Source organism: Hippopotamus amphibius, chromosome 8 (assembly GCF_030028045.1).
Source record: "Hippopotamus amphibius kiboko isolate mHipAmp2 chromosome 8, mHipAmp2.hap2, whole genome shotgun sequence".
NCBI classification, from domain to species: Eukaryota; Metazoa; Chordata; class Mammalia; order Artiodactyla; family Hippopotamidae; genus Hippopotamus; species Hippopotamus amphibius.
In genome coordinates, this window is record NC_080193.1 from 50,898,171 (window position 1) to 50,916,408 (window position 18,238).

The following is an 18,238-nucleotide window of genomic DNA, read 5'->3' on the forward strand; positions in this document are numbered from 1 at the left end:
TTTTTCTAATAAGATCACAGTATTGCCGTTATATTTATTGAATGACTCCAGGGAAATTTTACATAATCTATTCTCAGGATCGTCTCTTGTTTCTTCAACTTGTTTCAATTTCTGCAATAAAAAGAGAAAAATATTAGAAACATATTTCTTTGCAAAATCAAGTTATTCTATCCAATATTCAATTATTGTCAGTATAAAGTACAACTCAAGGGGATAGAGGGAATCTACAAGTCTTTAACAATCTTCTAATATAATTAAACATAATAATAAAGCCAATTTTAGGGATAAATCAAGACTTTAATCATTTTACTGAGATAAATAGGCCCCGATTTACAAATCAGGTAAGTGCCACTTAATTTCATTTTAAATGGATCCATTTGAAATTTGTTGAGGTAAAGAGCCTTATTTTTCTCAAAGTTTCAACCCTCCTTTCTTTTCTTACCAAATATTATTAGTCATCCTGTTTCTATATATGAATAGGGATTGAATTTCAGCCAGAAATGACAGTTCTGTGCAAAAAAAAAAAAATACATCCCTTAAATTGCCATAAAATTTAAGTACACCTTAAACTTGTCAGAAGCATTGTCACGTGTATATTTTTTCCCTTTACAAGTCTTATGCTATTTGAAAGAGATCCCAGGTGTGAGGGTGTAGATCCTTCAAGGCCAAGTGTTTAAAAATCATAGTAACAGGTCTGCACCTCAGTAACCTCTCCCTCCAGGAAGTTCTAGTAAAACCAATTTAAACCAGGATATTTATAGGCTTTTACTGGTAGTCTCTGGGACTTCATAAAACACCGCAGTGATATTCAATAATTATTGCAGGTAAACTCTGTAAACACGAATATATTCAGTTGCTCAAGTGGCTCCGGAGGTCCGAGGTGAGAGGAGAGAGTGAGTCATAGATGCAAAAACTGACAAGTGTAGAGGTGTTATTTCTCATCTCTTTTTCCTCTTTCAGGCAAAAATTCCATCCAAAAACAAGGAAGAAGTAGGACCCGGCCTTAGAGGTGATAACAATAGCTACTGTTTATAAGCATCCACCATGTAAAAGAAACAAAGTATTTTATTTTTAAACCTTTTCTCCCCACAAACCTGTAAGTTACACATCCCCACTTTAGAGAGGAGGAAAACAAGGCTCAGAGTGACAGCGTTCTTTGCCCAAGGTGCCTCAGCAAGTGATGGAGAACAGGATTTGAATTCCTGTCTGGGAGCCTTCCATGCTCTTGTAATAAAGGACAAGATAGCCTGTATGTTTTTTTTTTTTTTTCATTTTGCCACCCAAATATGCCAAACCATCTCAACCTCGCTGTCCAAGGCCCTAACACAGGCAGTTCCATTCCCCACCAGCCCCCCAACATTGCTACGATGGATGTCAAACGTACAATGAGGAAATTGTGTTTGGATCTGGGGAAAACAGACATAGCCAAAGCCTGTGAATGCTCACATGCTAAATATTTAATAGAAAGAGAAAAGAAAAAGATACAGAAGTGGATGGCTCCTGTGTCCCAAGAGCAGGCTCAGACAGCATTTCTCTCTCTGCTATGGGAAATGGCGTAATTCTATGGGAATATTTGAAAATCATCCTTTAAGTGGTGCTTACTTCATTATACTATTAACGTACAGGAACATTACTCACGCAGCTAATTTTCAATCTGAAATGGCTACCTTGAAACCAGAGATGGGCTGAGGAACAGATTCCTGAGTGATTAGAGAAAAGTGGCTCCGTAATTAGACATAACTCCATGCAGGAGCCCCTTCTCATGCTGTGCCAATTTTAAGCATTCTTTAAAAAGAATTATAAAATACAATATGAAAAATACCTGGAGGGAGTAGGAAAGCTTTGATTGTACCAAACGTGGGTAAATCAAGAGCATTCAATATAATTTCCTCCTCACCCGAATATCTTCTCCCTTTTTCTTTGAGAACCACAATCCTTTTCCTTGCCTATTTCTGGTCAATGTGGATCTCAAATGCATTCAATAAACACTCACTAGAGTAGCTTCCATGAGGCAGGTGGAAGGTATTGGTGCCGAAGACACAAGCTAAATAAAATTACATCTTGTAGGCGAGGAGTGAGGCCCCAGAGGCAGGCAGACCTGAGCTTGAGTCTTGACTTTGCCCGTTCACTGGCTGTGTAAGTGCCCAAAAGCATCCTTCCTCAGGTAAAATGGTGATAAGACATGCCTTTATTTCAGGATTGATATAAGTATTTAGGAACAGAACACCTGAAGACCCTGACATGTACCAGCAGGTGCTCAATAAATGGAACAGTACCTAAGTAATAGTGAGATAGTATTCTTAGTCTGCATAAGTGGGTCTTAAACTGTGTTCTCCAGACACCCTGTAGCATCAGCATCACATGGGAACTTGTTAGAAATGCAAATTCTTAGGACTTCCCCTGGTGGTCCAGTGGCTAAGGCTTTGTGCTCCCAACGCAGGGGGCCTGGGTTCCATCCCTGCTCAGGGAACTAGATCCCACACGCTGCAACTAAGAGTCCACATGCTGCAGCTAAAGTTCCCACGTGTGGCAACTAAAAGATCCTGCACACCGCAATGAAGATCCCGTGTGCCGCAACTAAGACGCGACGCAGACAAATAAATACATATTTTTTAAAAATGCAAATTCTTGAGTCCCACCCTGACTTAACTATATCAGAAACGCCGAGTCCCAGCAAAAGTTTTTTAACAAGGTCACCGGGTGATTCTGACACATGATAACGTTTGAGAATCACTCGTCTAGAAGAACTAGTCGTCTTGGAGGGAAGACAGGTGAAAAGTATAATTCAGTGTATTCAGGTAGTGATCAGGAAAGGATTATTTACCATGAAAACACCCACTGTCTATGGGACTCAAACAGTGCATCTTGTTTTCTAAATGTTTTCCTGCTTGTAGGTTTGGTTCTTCAGTTAATTATGACAAAGGCCTACATTAGGCAGGGAGGTGATGGAAATGAAGGAATGGCCCATTTTAAGAAACATCACGGGCCTTCTCGGTCTTCCTTTTATTTTCACAGTTTTGATGGGGGTGGGTACTGAAATATTTCTGGACTATAAACACAACTTCAGTGTAGGAGTGACAATGAGGACACACTGACATTCAGCCTCAGTGTTGGGGAGCTATAGGGAGTGGTGGGGACTGTGGTCAGAGGAGACCATGTGCCTCCTCTAAAGGCGGGAACAGCTACTTACCGCCAGCTCATTGCTGCTGTGCAGAAACATGGGTCCAGGTCTCTGATTTCAAATGTAAGGTCATAAATCTAGAACAATATTTGCTTATCTTTAAAATCCTCTAATTTTAATTAATTGCTTATATTAGGAAAAAAACCCCAAATCAATAATAACAAAAAACCCCCACTATGTATGTCAAATAGCAATCTTTGCAGTGTGTGACCTTCTGAGCTAGTGATCATGTTTTATACTTCTTTTTTACGTCCTGGCTGACCCCCCTTATTTCCCTTCTCCCACCAGCTTTCCCCCTAAAAACCTAGCCCAATGCTCATAGTCAATAGATTCTCAATGGGGACTGCACGACGGATTCAGCTTTCTGTAGCATCAGCAGAGTCTCAACTGTTGGCCTGGGTTTCTCCAGTGGTCCTGCCAGCTAAGAATAAAAGCACTAAAGTAGCTTACTTTCTTTCCTCAAATTAGAAGCATACCCAACCAGCCTCAATGTTGTCTTGTCAGATCTCAGGTGTGTTAAAAATTTGGAAGTCACATAACATTTACATTTAAAATGTAGGGAGTGATTGAGTCCAACAGGACTGTGCTAAGGATGGATCTGTCGAACGGTAACAAAATAGTGAAATGTAGCAGGACCCTATGGTCCCCACCCCCATGTCCTCTGCCTGTCTTCTGTCTGGAGAAAAACTTTAGCCAAAGGGTAAGTTTAATCAAAGAAATGAGAAAATACTGAAGCAAAGGAAAACAATCAAACAGGACCAAACAACAGTGGTTTAGTCAGTAAGCAAAGTCAAGGACTTTAGTTCCTCCTCAAGGGCTATAGACCATATTCTGAGCCATATCCTTTGAGCTGTGTTATAGATACTGAAACCCCCAGCAGGTGGAAGAGTTAACTATATGATGGCCAGACTGTAGCCATAACATAAGCCACTACAGTTCTGAGAATTGGCCTCAAGGAAATGGGAACAAACCCACCCTGGAACCGAAGCTTCACTGTACTTAAAACAATCAAGATGATGCTGGTCAGACCACTGCATCACCAATTTCAAGATGACGGTCAGAGCTGACTGCGCTGTTTCTGCATGTAGCCCCCTCCCTCCACCTTTAAAAGCTCTTGCCCACTGATTGTAAGCGCAGGGGGTCGGGGGGGGGGTGGAGTTGCCCTTTGGACAGGCGTCTGCCCCCCTCCCCCACACCCAGGTTGCGGGCTTCCTAAATAAAGCAAACCTTCCTTTCCACCAGCCCTGCCTCTTTACGGGCTTTAGAGCAGTGAGCAGCCGGACCCCCAAATCCGTTAACGATAATGCTCATCAGTTTGCAGCAAATGTATGTGAAGGTGCTTTGAAAACGAATCATGGTAATAACAGTCAGCATTTAAATGAGCGCTGGGCCCTGAACAGACAACATGGCCAAGCACACTGCACGGGTTATCTGTAGGCATCCTCACATCAGTTCTAAGGGGTAGGTGTCATTGTTACCTCCATTTACAAGCAATCGAACCTGGAGGAAGTTAAGTAACTTGTTTAAGGTCATGGAGCAGTACGCGGTGGGGTCTGGATTTGGACCCAGGCACTCTGCCTGCAGAGCCCATGCTCCTAACCTCTATCCTGGAAAAGAACGTCACAGATATCAGCCCATATTACCTTTAAGGGGAGCATCTGAAATAGGAATCACAGAACAACAATAATATTAATGATAACAACCCCAGTAAAGATTCCTGATGAAGACTGTGCGGGTTCCATAAAAACTGTCATTTCCTTCGCAGTGTGTGCTCCATCGACATTATGATAAAATCCACATACTACACTTGCCACCTATAGGTGGCAACAGCTGTACAGTTCACTTTTTGGTGGGGCTTTTTACTGTACTCAGGAGCAAAAGTTGGACTATAAAGGGCAAGAATATATTTTCAAGTTTAAAATAAATACCTTTGCTTATTCTTAAACATTTGCCTGTCTTTTGTGTAACAATGACATTATATGAACAATAATTCAAGCAAAAAGCAGATAGTGACATACTCTCCAGAAGTCCCTTGGTAATTATATTTTAACTAATTTAATTCCTTGTAGTCAAATAATCAAACCAATCTGCTATGTGAATAATCTGTGCAAACAATTATGTGATCTTGATTCTCAGAGAGAGATGCACAGAAGAAATTCTATGGGGCTTTTGGAATGCTACTGAAGGATGAATGGTATTAAGATATATAGTAAGTTGTTGTATAACAAAGGGAGTCCAACTCGAGGATGGAAGATGCCTTAAAGGGGGCAGGGAGGGTGGGGGGGACTCGAGGGGGGGGAGTCAAGGAAGGGAGGGAATACAGGGATATGTGTATAAAAACAGATGATTGAACCTGGTGAACCCCCCCAAAAAAAATAAAAAATAAAAAAATAAAAAAAAGAAAAAAAAAAAGAAAAAAGATATATAGTAAGTAAGAAGGAGGGCATTCTTAGAAATTTCCATTTCCTGTGCCCCTACTGTATCTGAAGACCATTCTATAGTGTATCTCAGGCCTAATAGTTGCCCAGATAGTCTCTCTCTTACCCTTTAAGATTCTGTAATGGACAGAAGTCACTGTAAAGACAGAAACACAGAGCTATGCCTATCCCAAGGGGTTCTAAGAATTCCAGCCCAGACTCAGGAAAGCATCAGCCCAGTAACTTGGGTTACAAATAACAAGTATTTTTTATTTGCAAAGTGCTTTCCTACCTATGATCTCACTTTTCTCTTACATCAGCCCAGAAGGTGAGGGAGGCTGGTGTCAGCTGTACTTTACATGGGGTATTTATGGTATTTGTGGTTCACACAAATTCAAATTCAGGTGAAATCAGATATAGAAACTTGGTTTCCTGATTTTCAACACAGAAACACATACCATTTTTTCCCCACAGTCAACAAGAGAGATTCTGCCTAGACTAATAACCTGAACACAAGGAAGGATAAAATAGAAGGTGATATGTGCCCTTGCCATAAGGAAAAGATGGGGAGAATGTATAAGGTGATACAGAAAAAAAGTGATAAACCAGAAAAAAATATACTCATGATAAGATCAGCTTCAGAGAGATATATGTTATATACGTACAGCCAGAAACTCCTGCCCACAGCAAGAAGAAACAAGTAGCAAATTCATGCAACAGCACAATGGATTAGTGTTCTATGATGAAGGCTACTGTTCTATTATTTCATGTAAGTTTCTTCCATCTGTTGATTATATCTTGAAAATATCAGTTAGTATGTCTACTGTAAAATGTCAGGAGGAGATTCAGATCTACCTGTGGAATTCAAATGCAGCACCATTCCTCAGCTGGGCACTAATATTTGCAAAGAGGACTAGAGCTCTTAGCACAAATTAATGTAAACAGTATCTTCATCAACATGATTTCTTATTTCTCTATTGCTATAATGACTCACTGCCAATCAGTAAAATAACAGCTACATTTACAAGTGTTTTTTTTTTTTTAATATGTGTCAGGTACTGGATTGAATGTAGTACACGAATTACCTCATTTAATCCTTACACCAACCCTCCGAGACAGTACTATCTTCATCCCCATGATACACACAGGGAAATAGAGAGTAGAGAGGTTGAAATATTTTGGCCACATACACATGGCTAATAAATTAGAGAATCAGGACTCAAGGAGGAGAAGCCTGACCACAGAACTTGGGATTTCAATCACTGTGCACAAGACCAGGTATTTGGAAACCAGTGTTCAGTTCCCAGCACTGTGCTAATTAGCTGTGTGACCCCTCTGAACCTTAGTTTCTTTGCACCAAAGGCATTTTTTTAGAATATTCCCACTCTATAAAGCTCTGTGACTCTAAAATATTCTTAATTGTGTGTCCTCTATGCATCTATTATTGGAATTTCAGGTGACACAATAAATAATTCTCTTCCCCACTTTAGTTCTGAATGAATTGAAGAAAGAGATAAAAGAAAAAAGGCTGACGGGAGGCTAAAATATCAGCTTAGTTATTGAGAAAGCTTCTATGGAGAATGAGGTTTCTATCTTCAAAGAAGTGAGTTTCTTAGCCGTGGTCTAGAAGTAGACAGGCTTAGTAACTGGCGTCCCCGGGCTGGGGGCAAGTGTCTTCTTCTAAAACCTACAGTATGAAGGGGCAGAACAGAAGGAGTGCTTCTCACAGCCAGCCTGACTCCAGAGAGCAGGTGGGGAGAGCAGGAGATGGGCTTAACGAGTCCCTGTTCCCTTCCTAAATTTGCTGTTTATTTTTAACTTTTTAACATTGAAGTATAGTTAATTTACAATGTTGTGTTAGTTTCAGGTGTACAGCAAAGTGATTCAGTTATACATGTATAATATCTATTCTTTTTCAGATTCTTTTCCCATATAGGTTATTACAAAGTATTGAGTATAGTTCCCTGTGCTACACAGTAGGTCCTTGTTGTTTACCTATTTTATATATAGTAGTGTGTATATGTTAATGGCTTTTTAAACAAGTCACCTCTCCTTATCCTGAGGAAAAGTGAATGGGAGGGGCTCAGAGACACCAGGAGTATTATCTTAGGAAACAAATTCCACATGGAAAGAAACATCTGAAATTGGGAGAAGCCTCACCACCGTGCCCCCTACCACCACCCAACATTTCTCATTATGCGGGATGATGCAGATTTTAACTAAACAGTCATAAATGCACTGGGGCCAAGAAGCAGTAGGAGCATCTGGGGACTGCAGTGAGATGCTTTGGGCAGCGAGACCACGCCATGGGTGAAGCAATAGGAGGGAGGTGATTTAGAGGATATGAAAGATAGGTGAGCTCCCAGCTGGAAGCAGAAGGATCAAATAGAGGAGACAGGCTGGCTAATCCTGAGCTTAGAGCTGGAGCAGAAGGTGTGCTTTCCCCCATCTCTTTCCTGATGAGCACATCTTGGGCACTGGGAAGATGATGATGTGTTATGCTCTTCTGGGAATGGGGAGGAGGCATTTTAATCCTGGGTCTCTCAGCTGAAGATCTGTGCACATTCAAAGGCTATGTGAAGTGATTTTTGCTGGGGGACAGGCCAACCTCAAGGGAAACAATGCAGCTTAAGTCATTTTTCTCCAAGGCATAGCTAATCTCTAATGCCACCTCTTACTGTATTCCCGGTGGAGCTGTTTTCTGAATGAGACATAAAAAATAGATAGAATGACCTTTGGTGGACACAGAAGACCACCCCCCCCCCCAGACTTTTCTTGAGACCTGTGGTGTTGACCCTGTTAACCTGGTCAAATTCCAACTTGGCTAATTACTTTCTCTCGGTGTTCAATTCCCTCTATTACCTCAACTGGACACATGACTCTTCACTTGCCCTTCTGAAAAATTAATGTGATGGGTCGGTAATAGAGAGCCATTCTCTCTACCCAACCACACACCGAGAGATATGATTCAGCACTTGGGGGCACTCTGTTTCCTTACTGGGGTCCTGAAGATTCGTCAGTATCTCCAGGGCAAACTAGTTTTATTAGGCGAAGGAGTAATTTTCAGCTGAGATGTGCTTTTATGACTCTAGTATTAACTATACTGCTGTCCTTTACCATGATCAATGACTTTCAATGACCTCTGTTAGAACCCCTGAACCCAGAGGGGAAAAATGAGCTCACTTTCTGGAGAAAAAAAAAACGCAGAGAGAAGTGCAGTAGGAAGCTTAGGGTTGTTAGAAAATAACATATCTCGTGGAAAGGAGAACTCAGCTTGGAGATAAACAGCAGCTGCAAACGACATTTAAAGACCAGATCAAAAGGACGGAAGGAAAGAGAAGTCATTTTATCAAACAGATGGGAAATGTTCCCATATGTGGAAAGTGGGTAAGATGTGGGTCTGGGTCCCTCAGTGGAAAGAGAAAAAAAGAAGATAAAGAAAACCATAAACTTTGTTTATGGCAGAGAAAGGCATTTGGGAAAAGGAAAGGCACGTAATCACAAGTTTGGACAAAATTATTATATAAACATACAAAGGACACACTCATGATTCCTCTAATGTTAGTGCCATCACTTGAAATGCCCATTTGAAAACTTGTACTTTTTGATTTTCGTTTTCTAGGAGGTGGATGGATCCACAAATTTAATAGAAAATATAGGTTAATCACCTTAAGTAATATATCAGATTTGATCACTATTGGTCAATTTCTCCAAAAGTAAAACGAGAGTTGGGAAAGAAGCTCATTGATATCAGTTTGTATAATTAACTTAACTAAATGGAACACGCTTATCTATGTTGTTAGATTTCTTTTTCTTCTTCCAGCACAATACTATTAACCAAAATGTCCATTTAGGAATGAGAATTGAGCAGGTTCTGGGCTGGAATGTCTAAGTCTGTTCATCTTAGTGTCAGGCTAATGATTCCAGTTGATGGGAGTGTGGGCATCAAAACTTTCTGGCCTTTCATTTATAGGTACCATTATGGGTAAAAATAAATTTATATGCTACTGCTTGCCTTAAACGATTGATAGACTTTTTTTTTTTTGATGAATCTTTCTATCATTTCATGTCTTAAATATGATACTTATCTGTCCAGCGGGCTGGGCCGTGACTCGCTTAGATATCAGTGTATTTGTAGCATAAAGAGCCTGAGAACTTTGTCAGAGGAAAATACAGCATGAAGGGACCATCTGTGTATTCTAGCACCATAGAGCTATGTTTTCACCTTGGAGTGACAGAGCTTGGGTTACTCTTTCAAGAAAAAATAAAACATACTTTTTGGTGGGGGGTGATCAGGTAAATGTAAAAAAAAAAGTTATACTATTTTTTCACAGATGTAATACCACCATAATGGTGGACATCATAAAAATGTACCTGAAAGCGCTAAGTTTTTATTATGAAGTATACTGTGCGAGCCAAAAGCAGGGAAAAACATTCTGTGTTACTTATGAACCTATAAATAATTAGGCAAGCTGGAGTGACTTCTAACAGAAGTTGGTAGACCATTTGGGAGTCACAGTGCCCTGTAGTATCCAATCTATTAAGCGCTTTGCAATAGCCATGGAATTCAATGAGACTGAGTGCTAAGGGTCATCCGGAGACACACTAGTATTTGTGGATGTAAGAGTGTTAGCTCTACTCAGGTTGAAGCTATTCATCTCCCAATGCAATCTATGTTTCAGCTCTAGGGACAGTCAGCCTTTGTTTTGGATAAAGTTTTTTCCCCAAGGATATTTGATGTATCGAGTCCCAAGAGTCAGAGCAACTCAGAATCAGTACCAATTTATTGATCCTTTTTCTCAAGAGAAGATTCCTGCCTGGGAATTTTTCTAAAGATTTAGGAACATTAAGCTTTACATTAGAAACATTAAGCTTCACCTTGTGTGTTGCATTCTTGTAGACAGGGGCAATTGTAAGATGCTCTTATTCCTCATTACCTAGGAAGTACTGGGGTTCTAGAATGGAAGGCTGTGCTAGTTGGGAGAATGCCAATAGGAACCCCCTTTTGTTCTGGATTCCGTTCTTTTCTCTGCCACAATAGGACAGTGACAATCATTGCTTCAACTCTGCACCTGGATTTTAATAACTTTTAAATATTTTAATAAATATTTAAATATTAAATAATGAGTATAAAATAAATATTAAATAAGTATTTAAATAGATATTTACTATTTAAGCTCATGATTCTCCTGCAATATCATTTATTTATTCAAGAGATATTTGTTGAGCACCTTTTGTGTACTAGAGAGTATTCTAGACACTGGAGATACAGAGGTGTATGAGGCAAAGTTACTGCGCATGTGGAACGTGCATGCTAAGGATTTTTTAATAGGATGTCAATATAGAACAAAGCTTCAGATATATTAGGAGATGAACCCCTGAAAACTCTTAGACTAGTCTATCCAGGATACTATTAGATCTGATAATGGCATCTACAACACAACTATCCTGTCACACTCAAAGTTCTGAATGTGCCACTTTACCCTAATCCTAATTTTTAAGTAATTCCTTAACTTGTTTAGCTTCTTTTGAACTTCTTCCATTTTTAGTCTTTAAGATCATTCAGGCACATGTTTTCCATAGATTGACTAATGACTATTTACATTCACCTTTCTTAATCTTTCTGGGCCTAGTTATCTCCTAAAGTTAACATGCTTAAATTGGAATTTTTTCTCTTTTCTCTAATTCCATATCATTGTCAATAGTAACCATGTTTTAAAACTTGGTTTTTTTTTCTTTTTTTTTTCTTTTTGGTTATTAACAGCTGCTGGTTCTGTTTCTACAATACCTAATCCACAGAGATCTTCCTATGATCTCCTGGCCTAAATAGCCAAATTATCCATTTCAACCCTGAACTTACATTCACTCTATTATGTAGGCTCTTTTCATATCAACATCCCACTTCTCAATTAGATGACACACTTCTGGAGGTCACATACTCGATTTTGGTCCTGCTTTCTTTCTCAGATTCTAACACTGTATCTTGCATCTCTTGGAGTTGATATTTATTGTATATCAAAGAACAAGGTCACTATTAGATCTATTTTCACTACATCATTCCCTTTGGGAGCTCATAGACTTGTCTGAGTTTTCTATAACATCTACTTTTCCATGATGAATAAGCATGTAAAATAAGATCATTTCTGACATTCATCTGAGTTGTGAGAGCCTCACTGCTTTCCAGTCACTAGATACACAAGCAGAGGCACAGTCTCTGGGATTCCAGGGTAGCCTCAAGAACCAGGACAGTCCTTGGATTAATGGATGTCTGATGACTGTCTACTTTGGCGAATGCAGTTTCCTCTCTGTGTCAAGAACAGAGATGTATGGACTCACATCCCATGGCCATCCTGGTTGGGAAGCTCTGCTGAGCATCTGGGGCCTTCTTCTGCACCTCCAGGTGGGCTTGGCCTGTGGCTGGGTGAGGCAGAAGCTGCCACTGCTTCCTGGAAATCCAGGAGCAAGGGCGGAGACAGTAAGCTTCTGTCTTGGGGTGCAATGTTATGGAAAAGATCAGGCCCGCGGTAAACGGTACCAACACTGGCTCTACCATTTCATTAAATGCTTCCTTCAGCCAAGCGAGTGCTGTCTTTCCTGATCTGAGCCAGTCCCAGGCAACTGGCTTAAATTCAGATTCCTATCTCCTTAAGACAGGGGAAACTTGGTGATGTGTTTTGGTGCTTTTACGTGAGAGTGTAAACAGGACAATGGTGACATTCTTAGAAATGTCAATAAGACTATCTGGGTGATAAACCCACAAATATTACTGGGTGTATGAAATCAAGAAATGAAACTGTAAGGAGATTAAATTAAAAAGTTGTTGTATAACAAAGGGAGTCCAACTCAAGGATGGAAGATGCCTTAGAGGACTGGGGCAGGGAGGGTGGGGGGGAATCGAGGGGGGGGCGTCAAGGAAGGGAGGGAATATGGGGATATGTGTATAAAAACAGTTGATTGAACCTGGTGTACCCCCCAAAAAAATAAAATAAAATAATAATAAAAAAAAAAATAGTTGCATTAAATACATGTAACCTGTCAAAAAAAAAAAAAAAAAAAAAAAAGAAATGAAACTGTAAGGAGATTAAATTACAGTCACCTTTGGACAACATTCTAGTACCAGGCAGCAGTAAATACAGGCCACCTGTAATATATTCAAGTGACAAACTGACTCTTGAATATAGAAGGGATTCTCTTCAGGAGCCACCTAGACTGGCTTCATGCCACTTTATAAGGTTTACATCACCCATCCGCTACAATAAAAATAAACTTTATTTTTTTCTCACATGCCCAGAACAATTTAATGTTTAAATTAATGTAGAAGTGAAGGGAGCCTTGCTTCAAATGAAGTATGCCTGCCTACCACGACTGTGTAAACACAACTAGATTGCTATGAGAATTAAAGATGGATCAACAAAAATCAATAGTTAATTGTGTAACTCAGGGTCTTTCATTTCAGATCTAATCTGCAAAGAAGGTCAAGGGGATGTTTGGTTTTGATTTTCTTAAAATATTATTTCAAACCTTTCTGTCAGGCAAAGGAGTTCACAGGGTCTTTGCACCATTTCCATAAGTTATTTGGCTTATGAGTGGTCAAGGTCATATTGATTGCTCAGCCTATGTGGTTTTCATTTAAAAATTCAGCATCTTTATCAGTCAAGCTGCCTCACTCTGGGTATCTGGTTTGCACTGAGGCAAAACAAGCTTTATTTCAAAAATAACCCAACATAATAGGCATCTCGGTACCAGACACGGGTGCATGAGTCGTGTTATGAACTACCTTTTGGTTTATTCCACGACACTATCCATAGCAGTTAAAGAGCTACACAACCACCCCAACCCCTATCAGCAAAATAGCTTGTGCTGTGAAGATGCACGACTTTGTGTGACACAGCAAGACATGTGAGGTCGGGCTGAGCCCATACTGATGAATATGCTACCTGTTCCGACCTTCCCCAAGGTACCAGGAGGAAGGGGTGCTGTCTGAATAGAATCTAAAAAAACTCTTCCAATCTCATTAGTCCAAATGGGTGAGAAGGGAAGGAGGGCAGACAGGGCTCCTTTGCAAAGGGAATAGTACAATAACATCCAGAAGACCACGGGGGTAACAGATGGACCGCCCTGATCCCAGTTATATTACAGCCGAGCTAAAAATATAATGTTTGAACTTCTTTTCCCTTTAAAATGTAACCTTTCATATGAGAAGTTAAGCCTTACTCTCTCTTACATATTGTTAGAAGCCTTCATCCATTTTGGGGACTGAAGGCAAAATAATTCTTGAAATAATGAATCATTTTTCTTTTGCCAGCTTGTCCAGAAATCCCATGATTATTTTACTGTTACAGACAATGACCTTCTCAAAGGAGGCCTATCAAACACTCAAGATAAATAATGAGAGGGTCTCTTTCTCCTGCCTCAAGGGAAAAAACTGCAGAAAGGGAAAACGTTTGTGATAGCATCCAGACGTTTATCCCAGGGTGGTCAGCTGCATGCTTCCAGTGAAAAGGAGCAGTGCGTGTATTTACATATGTGCCTCATTCAACAGGACTCTTCCTGGGGCAGTGTCCTTGGAGGGACCTTGGGGGAGAAACACCCAAGCTCTTCACCCAGTAACATTGGAGACACATGTTCTGCTGACGAGAGGCAGAGAAATCTTTAACCTCTTGACTTGTGAGCAAGTTAACTAAAGGAAAGGAAGCTCTAGTTGAAGCTGCCTCCCAACAAGCTAGAAAACCCATGGTTCTGATTTATTAGGTCCAGGAATGAGGATTAATGGTAGCAAATTCCCCCCTTCCTCCCACATCCTTGCCTTCCCACCAGGCAACAGAACCTCAGGGGGTGAAAGGAACCAATTTCTTGTTGTTGTCCCCATGGAAGCAAGGTCTTAGAAACCAGGTAGGGGTGCAGTTGAAAAAGCCACCTTCCCGTGATTCAGGCACTTTGCAGATGCACGGGAGCCTGCATCAGGGCAAGAGTTATCTGTCCATCCTTTTACAGCTCCTGTACTCAAGTCTCTGTGGACCTGAACACAGACCTGAACTTCAGGAGTAGATACAAGATTCTTTCCATACAGGCACCTTTAGTCTCCTTCTTATCTTTGCTGAAACTCCCCCTTTTCCCCATAGATAGCTGATGGATGACCTGGTTCTAGACCAGGGGAAGAAAATTCATTGGCGACGGAGCCCGCTGGGAAGGATCTGACAACAGCGCAAATGCGTGGATGGCATGAGTGGGTGGTGGGGAGGGTGGTGAACTAAGGGCATCTGCCCCACTGAGAGGAGCAGCTACTACTTATTTAACAAACATCTACGTAGCGCTTGTTCTTGTCCTAAAGGCTGGGTGGAAGAACTCTATAAGGGAGGTACCATTAGCTACACCATTGAATACGTGAGGAAAGGGAGGCATAGGAAGCTAAGAATCCTGTCCAAGACACCACTGCTGTGAAGAGCCAGGCAGAGCCAGGACCCAAGCCCAGGGGTCCAGCTGCAGAGGCCCCTCTCTCAACCACTCTGCCTCCTGCCTCAGCACTGGCTGAGTCTCACCCTGCGAGCATGAGGCCTCATTGTTGCCAGAACTTCTGATTTTTCAAGAGGAATGAATTCTGGAATTCTCCCGATGTTTATTTAAAACAAATGTGTGGGTCCAACAAAACTCATCTGTGTTTAATTTATGAGTCTTCCATATTAGAGCCTATCAAAATCTAGTGATATTCAAGCAGGGGGCTTCCTGAAGCTACTGGAAAAATGATAATGACTGACATGCTACCCACCCTGGGGCAAGGGCATTTTAAACAGATGATAAATACTCTTATAATGCTTCTAAATTCCTTGTCTCTCCCCTCAAAAAAAAAAAAAAAAAAAAAAAAAAAAAAAAAAAAGGAAAAAGAAAAGGAAAGAAAAAAAAGAAAACCCCCCAAACAAAAACAAACAAAAAGCTTGAAAAGCCACTCCTTAAACATTAGGCATAGCAGGTGACAGAACTTTCTGATGTCTGTAGACTCACATCCAACACCTGGGCCACTGTTTGGTCTATCACCACATAAACAAAGTAGGTAAATGAAAGATGCTTTTATTCTTAATCTTACACTGACTTTCTACTCTTTCCTTGGCTGGAATGGGTGGGAACGGTGTTGCCTATTGTCCTTTGGACCATTATCAGCAAAGCACACGCTACAGGATAGTTATTTCAGAAGTGGGGGGTGCAAGTGACTATAGTGGTTTTATATGGGGCCTTTCTTCAATAAGAGCTTGTAAACTTATTCATGTGTAGGGCAAGGAATAATCAAAGCCAGGCTCCACAATGAAGATACTGTGAATTTCCTCAGGCCGACTGCACCTGTCACTGCCCTGCATACTATTTCCTTCTATAGTCTTTTAATGCATTAAATTTAGGTTGTATCTAGGAATATGGTAGGTCCAGCAGTCAGTGTTTTTTCTGTGTCAAAATGAAAAGCTAGTGATAAAACGGAAAGACTTCAGAGATATAAGGAAGGAAGGGGGAAGGAGAATGGAGAGGAGAGAAAGAAAATCCTCTATTTCCAGGCAAACTCGGACATCAATGGGCTTAACTAGGCAGTATCCAGTGGCAAGGTAGGGGCAAGGGTGGAAAAGCAATCTCAAAAGTAATCAGGATACAAGAGTCTGCATGCCGCAACTAAGAGTCCACATGCCACAACTAAGAGTCCACATGCCACAACTAAAGACCCCACATGCTGCAACTAAGACCCAACACAGCCATAAATAAATAAATAATTTTTTTTTTTTTTTAAAAGGGACTTCCCTGGTGGCACAGTTGTTAAGAATCTGCCTGCCAGTGCAGGGGACACGAGTTCAATCACTGGTCCAGGAAGATTCCATATGCCTCAGAACAACAAACCCCATGCACCACAACTACTGAGCCTGTGTTCTAGAGCCCACGAGCCACAACTACTGAGCCCATGCATCTAGAGCCTGTGCTCCGCAACAAGAGAAGCCACTGCAATGAGAAGCCTGAACACCACAACACAGAGTAGCCCCCGCTCCCTACAACTAGAGAAAGCCCGCACACAGCAACAAAGACCCAATGCAGCCAATAAATAAATTTAAAACAAACAAACAAACAAAAAACAGGAATAGTACTTAAAACAAAAAAAAAGTAATCAAGATACAAATGATCCATGGCTTTGAAGAGAAAATTGAAACCACCCAGCAACACCTTGACAACAAGTCAGTAAGCATGCATAAAGGTAGCAACATATTTAACAGTCGGCTCTTGGTAGCCACAGAGGGCTGACTGCATAATACCATTTTATATAAGGGACTTAAGCATGCATGGAGTTTGGTAACCATGGCGGGTCTTGGGACCAATTTCACCAGCCAGCTGAGGATGGCAGCAGGCTGAATTTTGAGCTCAGAAAGGCAGTTAGTGCCTCCGTGTTCTGGCTCAGATATCTTCCTCTCTCTAGAATGTCCTCCCCACCTTTCAGGCTGGCCAATACCCACTCATCTCTGGAGACTCAAGTGGAGGAAAATATCCTATGAATCCTTTTCTGTCCAGGAGCCTTGACCACTGCCCTTTGTTCTCCCTCCATCCCTGTGCAGACTGTTATCATGGCACCAGTGAGCCTCTGTGGTGTACTGGTTGTCACGGCTCACTCTACCACATAGGTACTATGACCCTATTTATCTTTGCATCCCTTGTGCCCAGAACACTTGGCACATGGGATGTCCACAGATGTTAGTGGAATAAAGGGAATTTACTAATTATATTTCTTATTTACTGGTCACCTTTTTTCCCCATCTTTATTTTATCTTTCACCTCTCTAACACCCTTTATTGTCTTTGAAAGTGATTGAGTTTCACGGACAAGATGCTGTATAGTATAGTAGGGAACATTCATTTATTTCCTGAGGGGTAGTTAAAGCTCTAATCACCCAGAAGACATTTAGGTTTCCTCTATTTAGAAAGTAAAGGTAATAACTTTCCAGTAAGTAAACAGGAAAATAGATTTTGATTTAAAAAAAAAAACTGATTCACAGACAACTTTCAAGGAGCATTTCTTTTGCCATAAACCAGGCTCCTTAAAATAATCAGCAGTGCTACAGACTGTGAGGTTAGAGATTAAAACACAGGAAACAAGTGGGGATTATATCATCTAGCAATGGGAAGACTGAATATGTCAGCAAAGCTTTTTAAACATCCAAGTAGTTTTATGTGAAGGAAAAAAATCCTCATTGTGCACAAAATCAGATGGGGAATTGCCTGAGAATGAAGGTTTGAGAATATTCGGAAGAATTTAAAGAATACTGCATGTCCTTAAAGAATACAGGAGATTTTTGAGAGGCCTGGAGTGACTGAATCCTTCGACTCAGGACAAAGTGAAACCTTAGGATCACCTGGGGAGATGTCTAACCTGGACTGTGTCCTTTGGTGCACAGAGGAAATACGGGATGTGGCAGAAGCAGACCAATGCAACAGGTAGCAACTTTTTACACATCAGAACTGGCACCAGGAGTAACAGTGAGCATGGCAGGGGAAGAAGGGAGGGTAATTATCTTTTCTTCAACTGTGTAAAAGCCCACAGTTACACTTAGATGTGAGTGGGCTGGCATTTCGCTTGGCTGCCTACAGTGCGAATGGTTTCTCTGCCATGTATATCAGCAGTT

The 18,238-nt window shown here is 40.9% G+C and overlaps 1 protein-coding gene across 1 annotated transcript in view; it reads right to left on the reverse strand.

Annotated features, from left to right (window-relative positions):
* NCKAP5 (NCK associated protein 5) overlaps positions 1-18,238 on the reverse strand; it is a 928,785-nt gene continuing 910,547 nt past the window's right edge. The window contains exon 19 of the mRNA XM_057745121.1: positions 1-111. Coding sequence (XP_057601104.1) covers positions 95-111 — 17 coding nt within the window. The 3' untranslated portion in view covers positions 1-94. The remainder of the gene's footprint in view (positions 112-18,238) is intronic.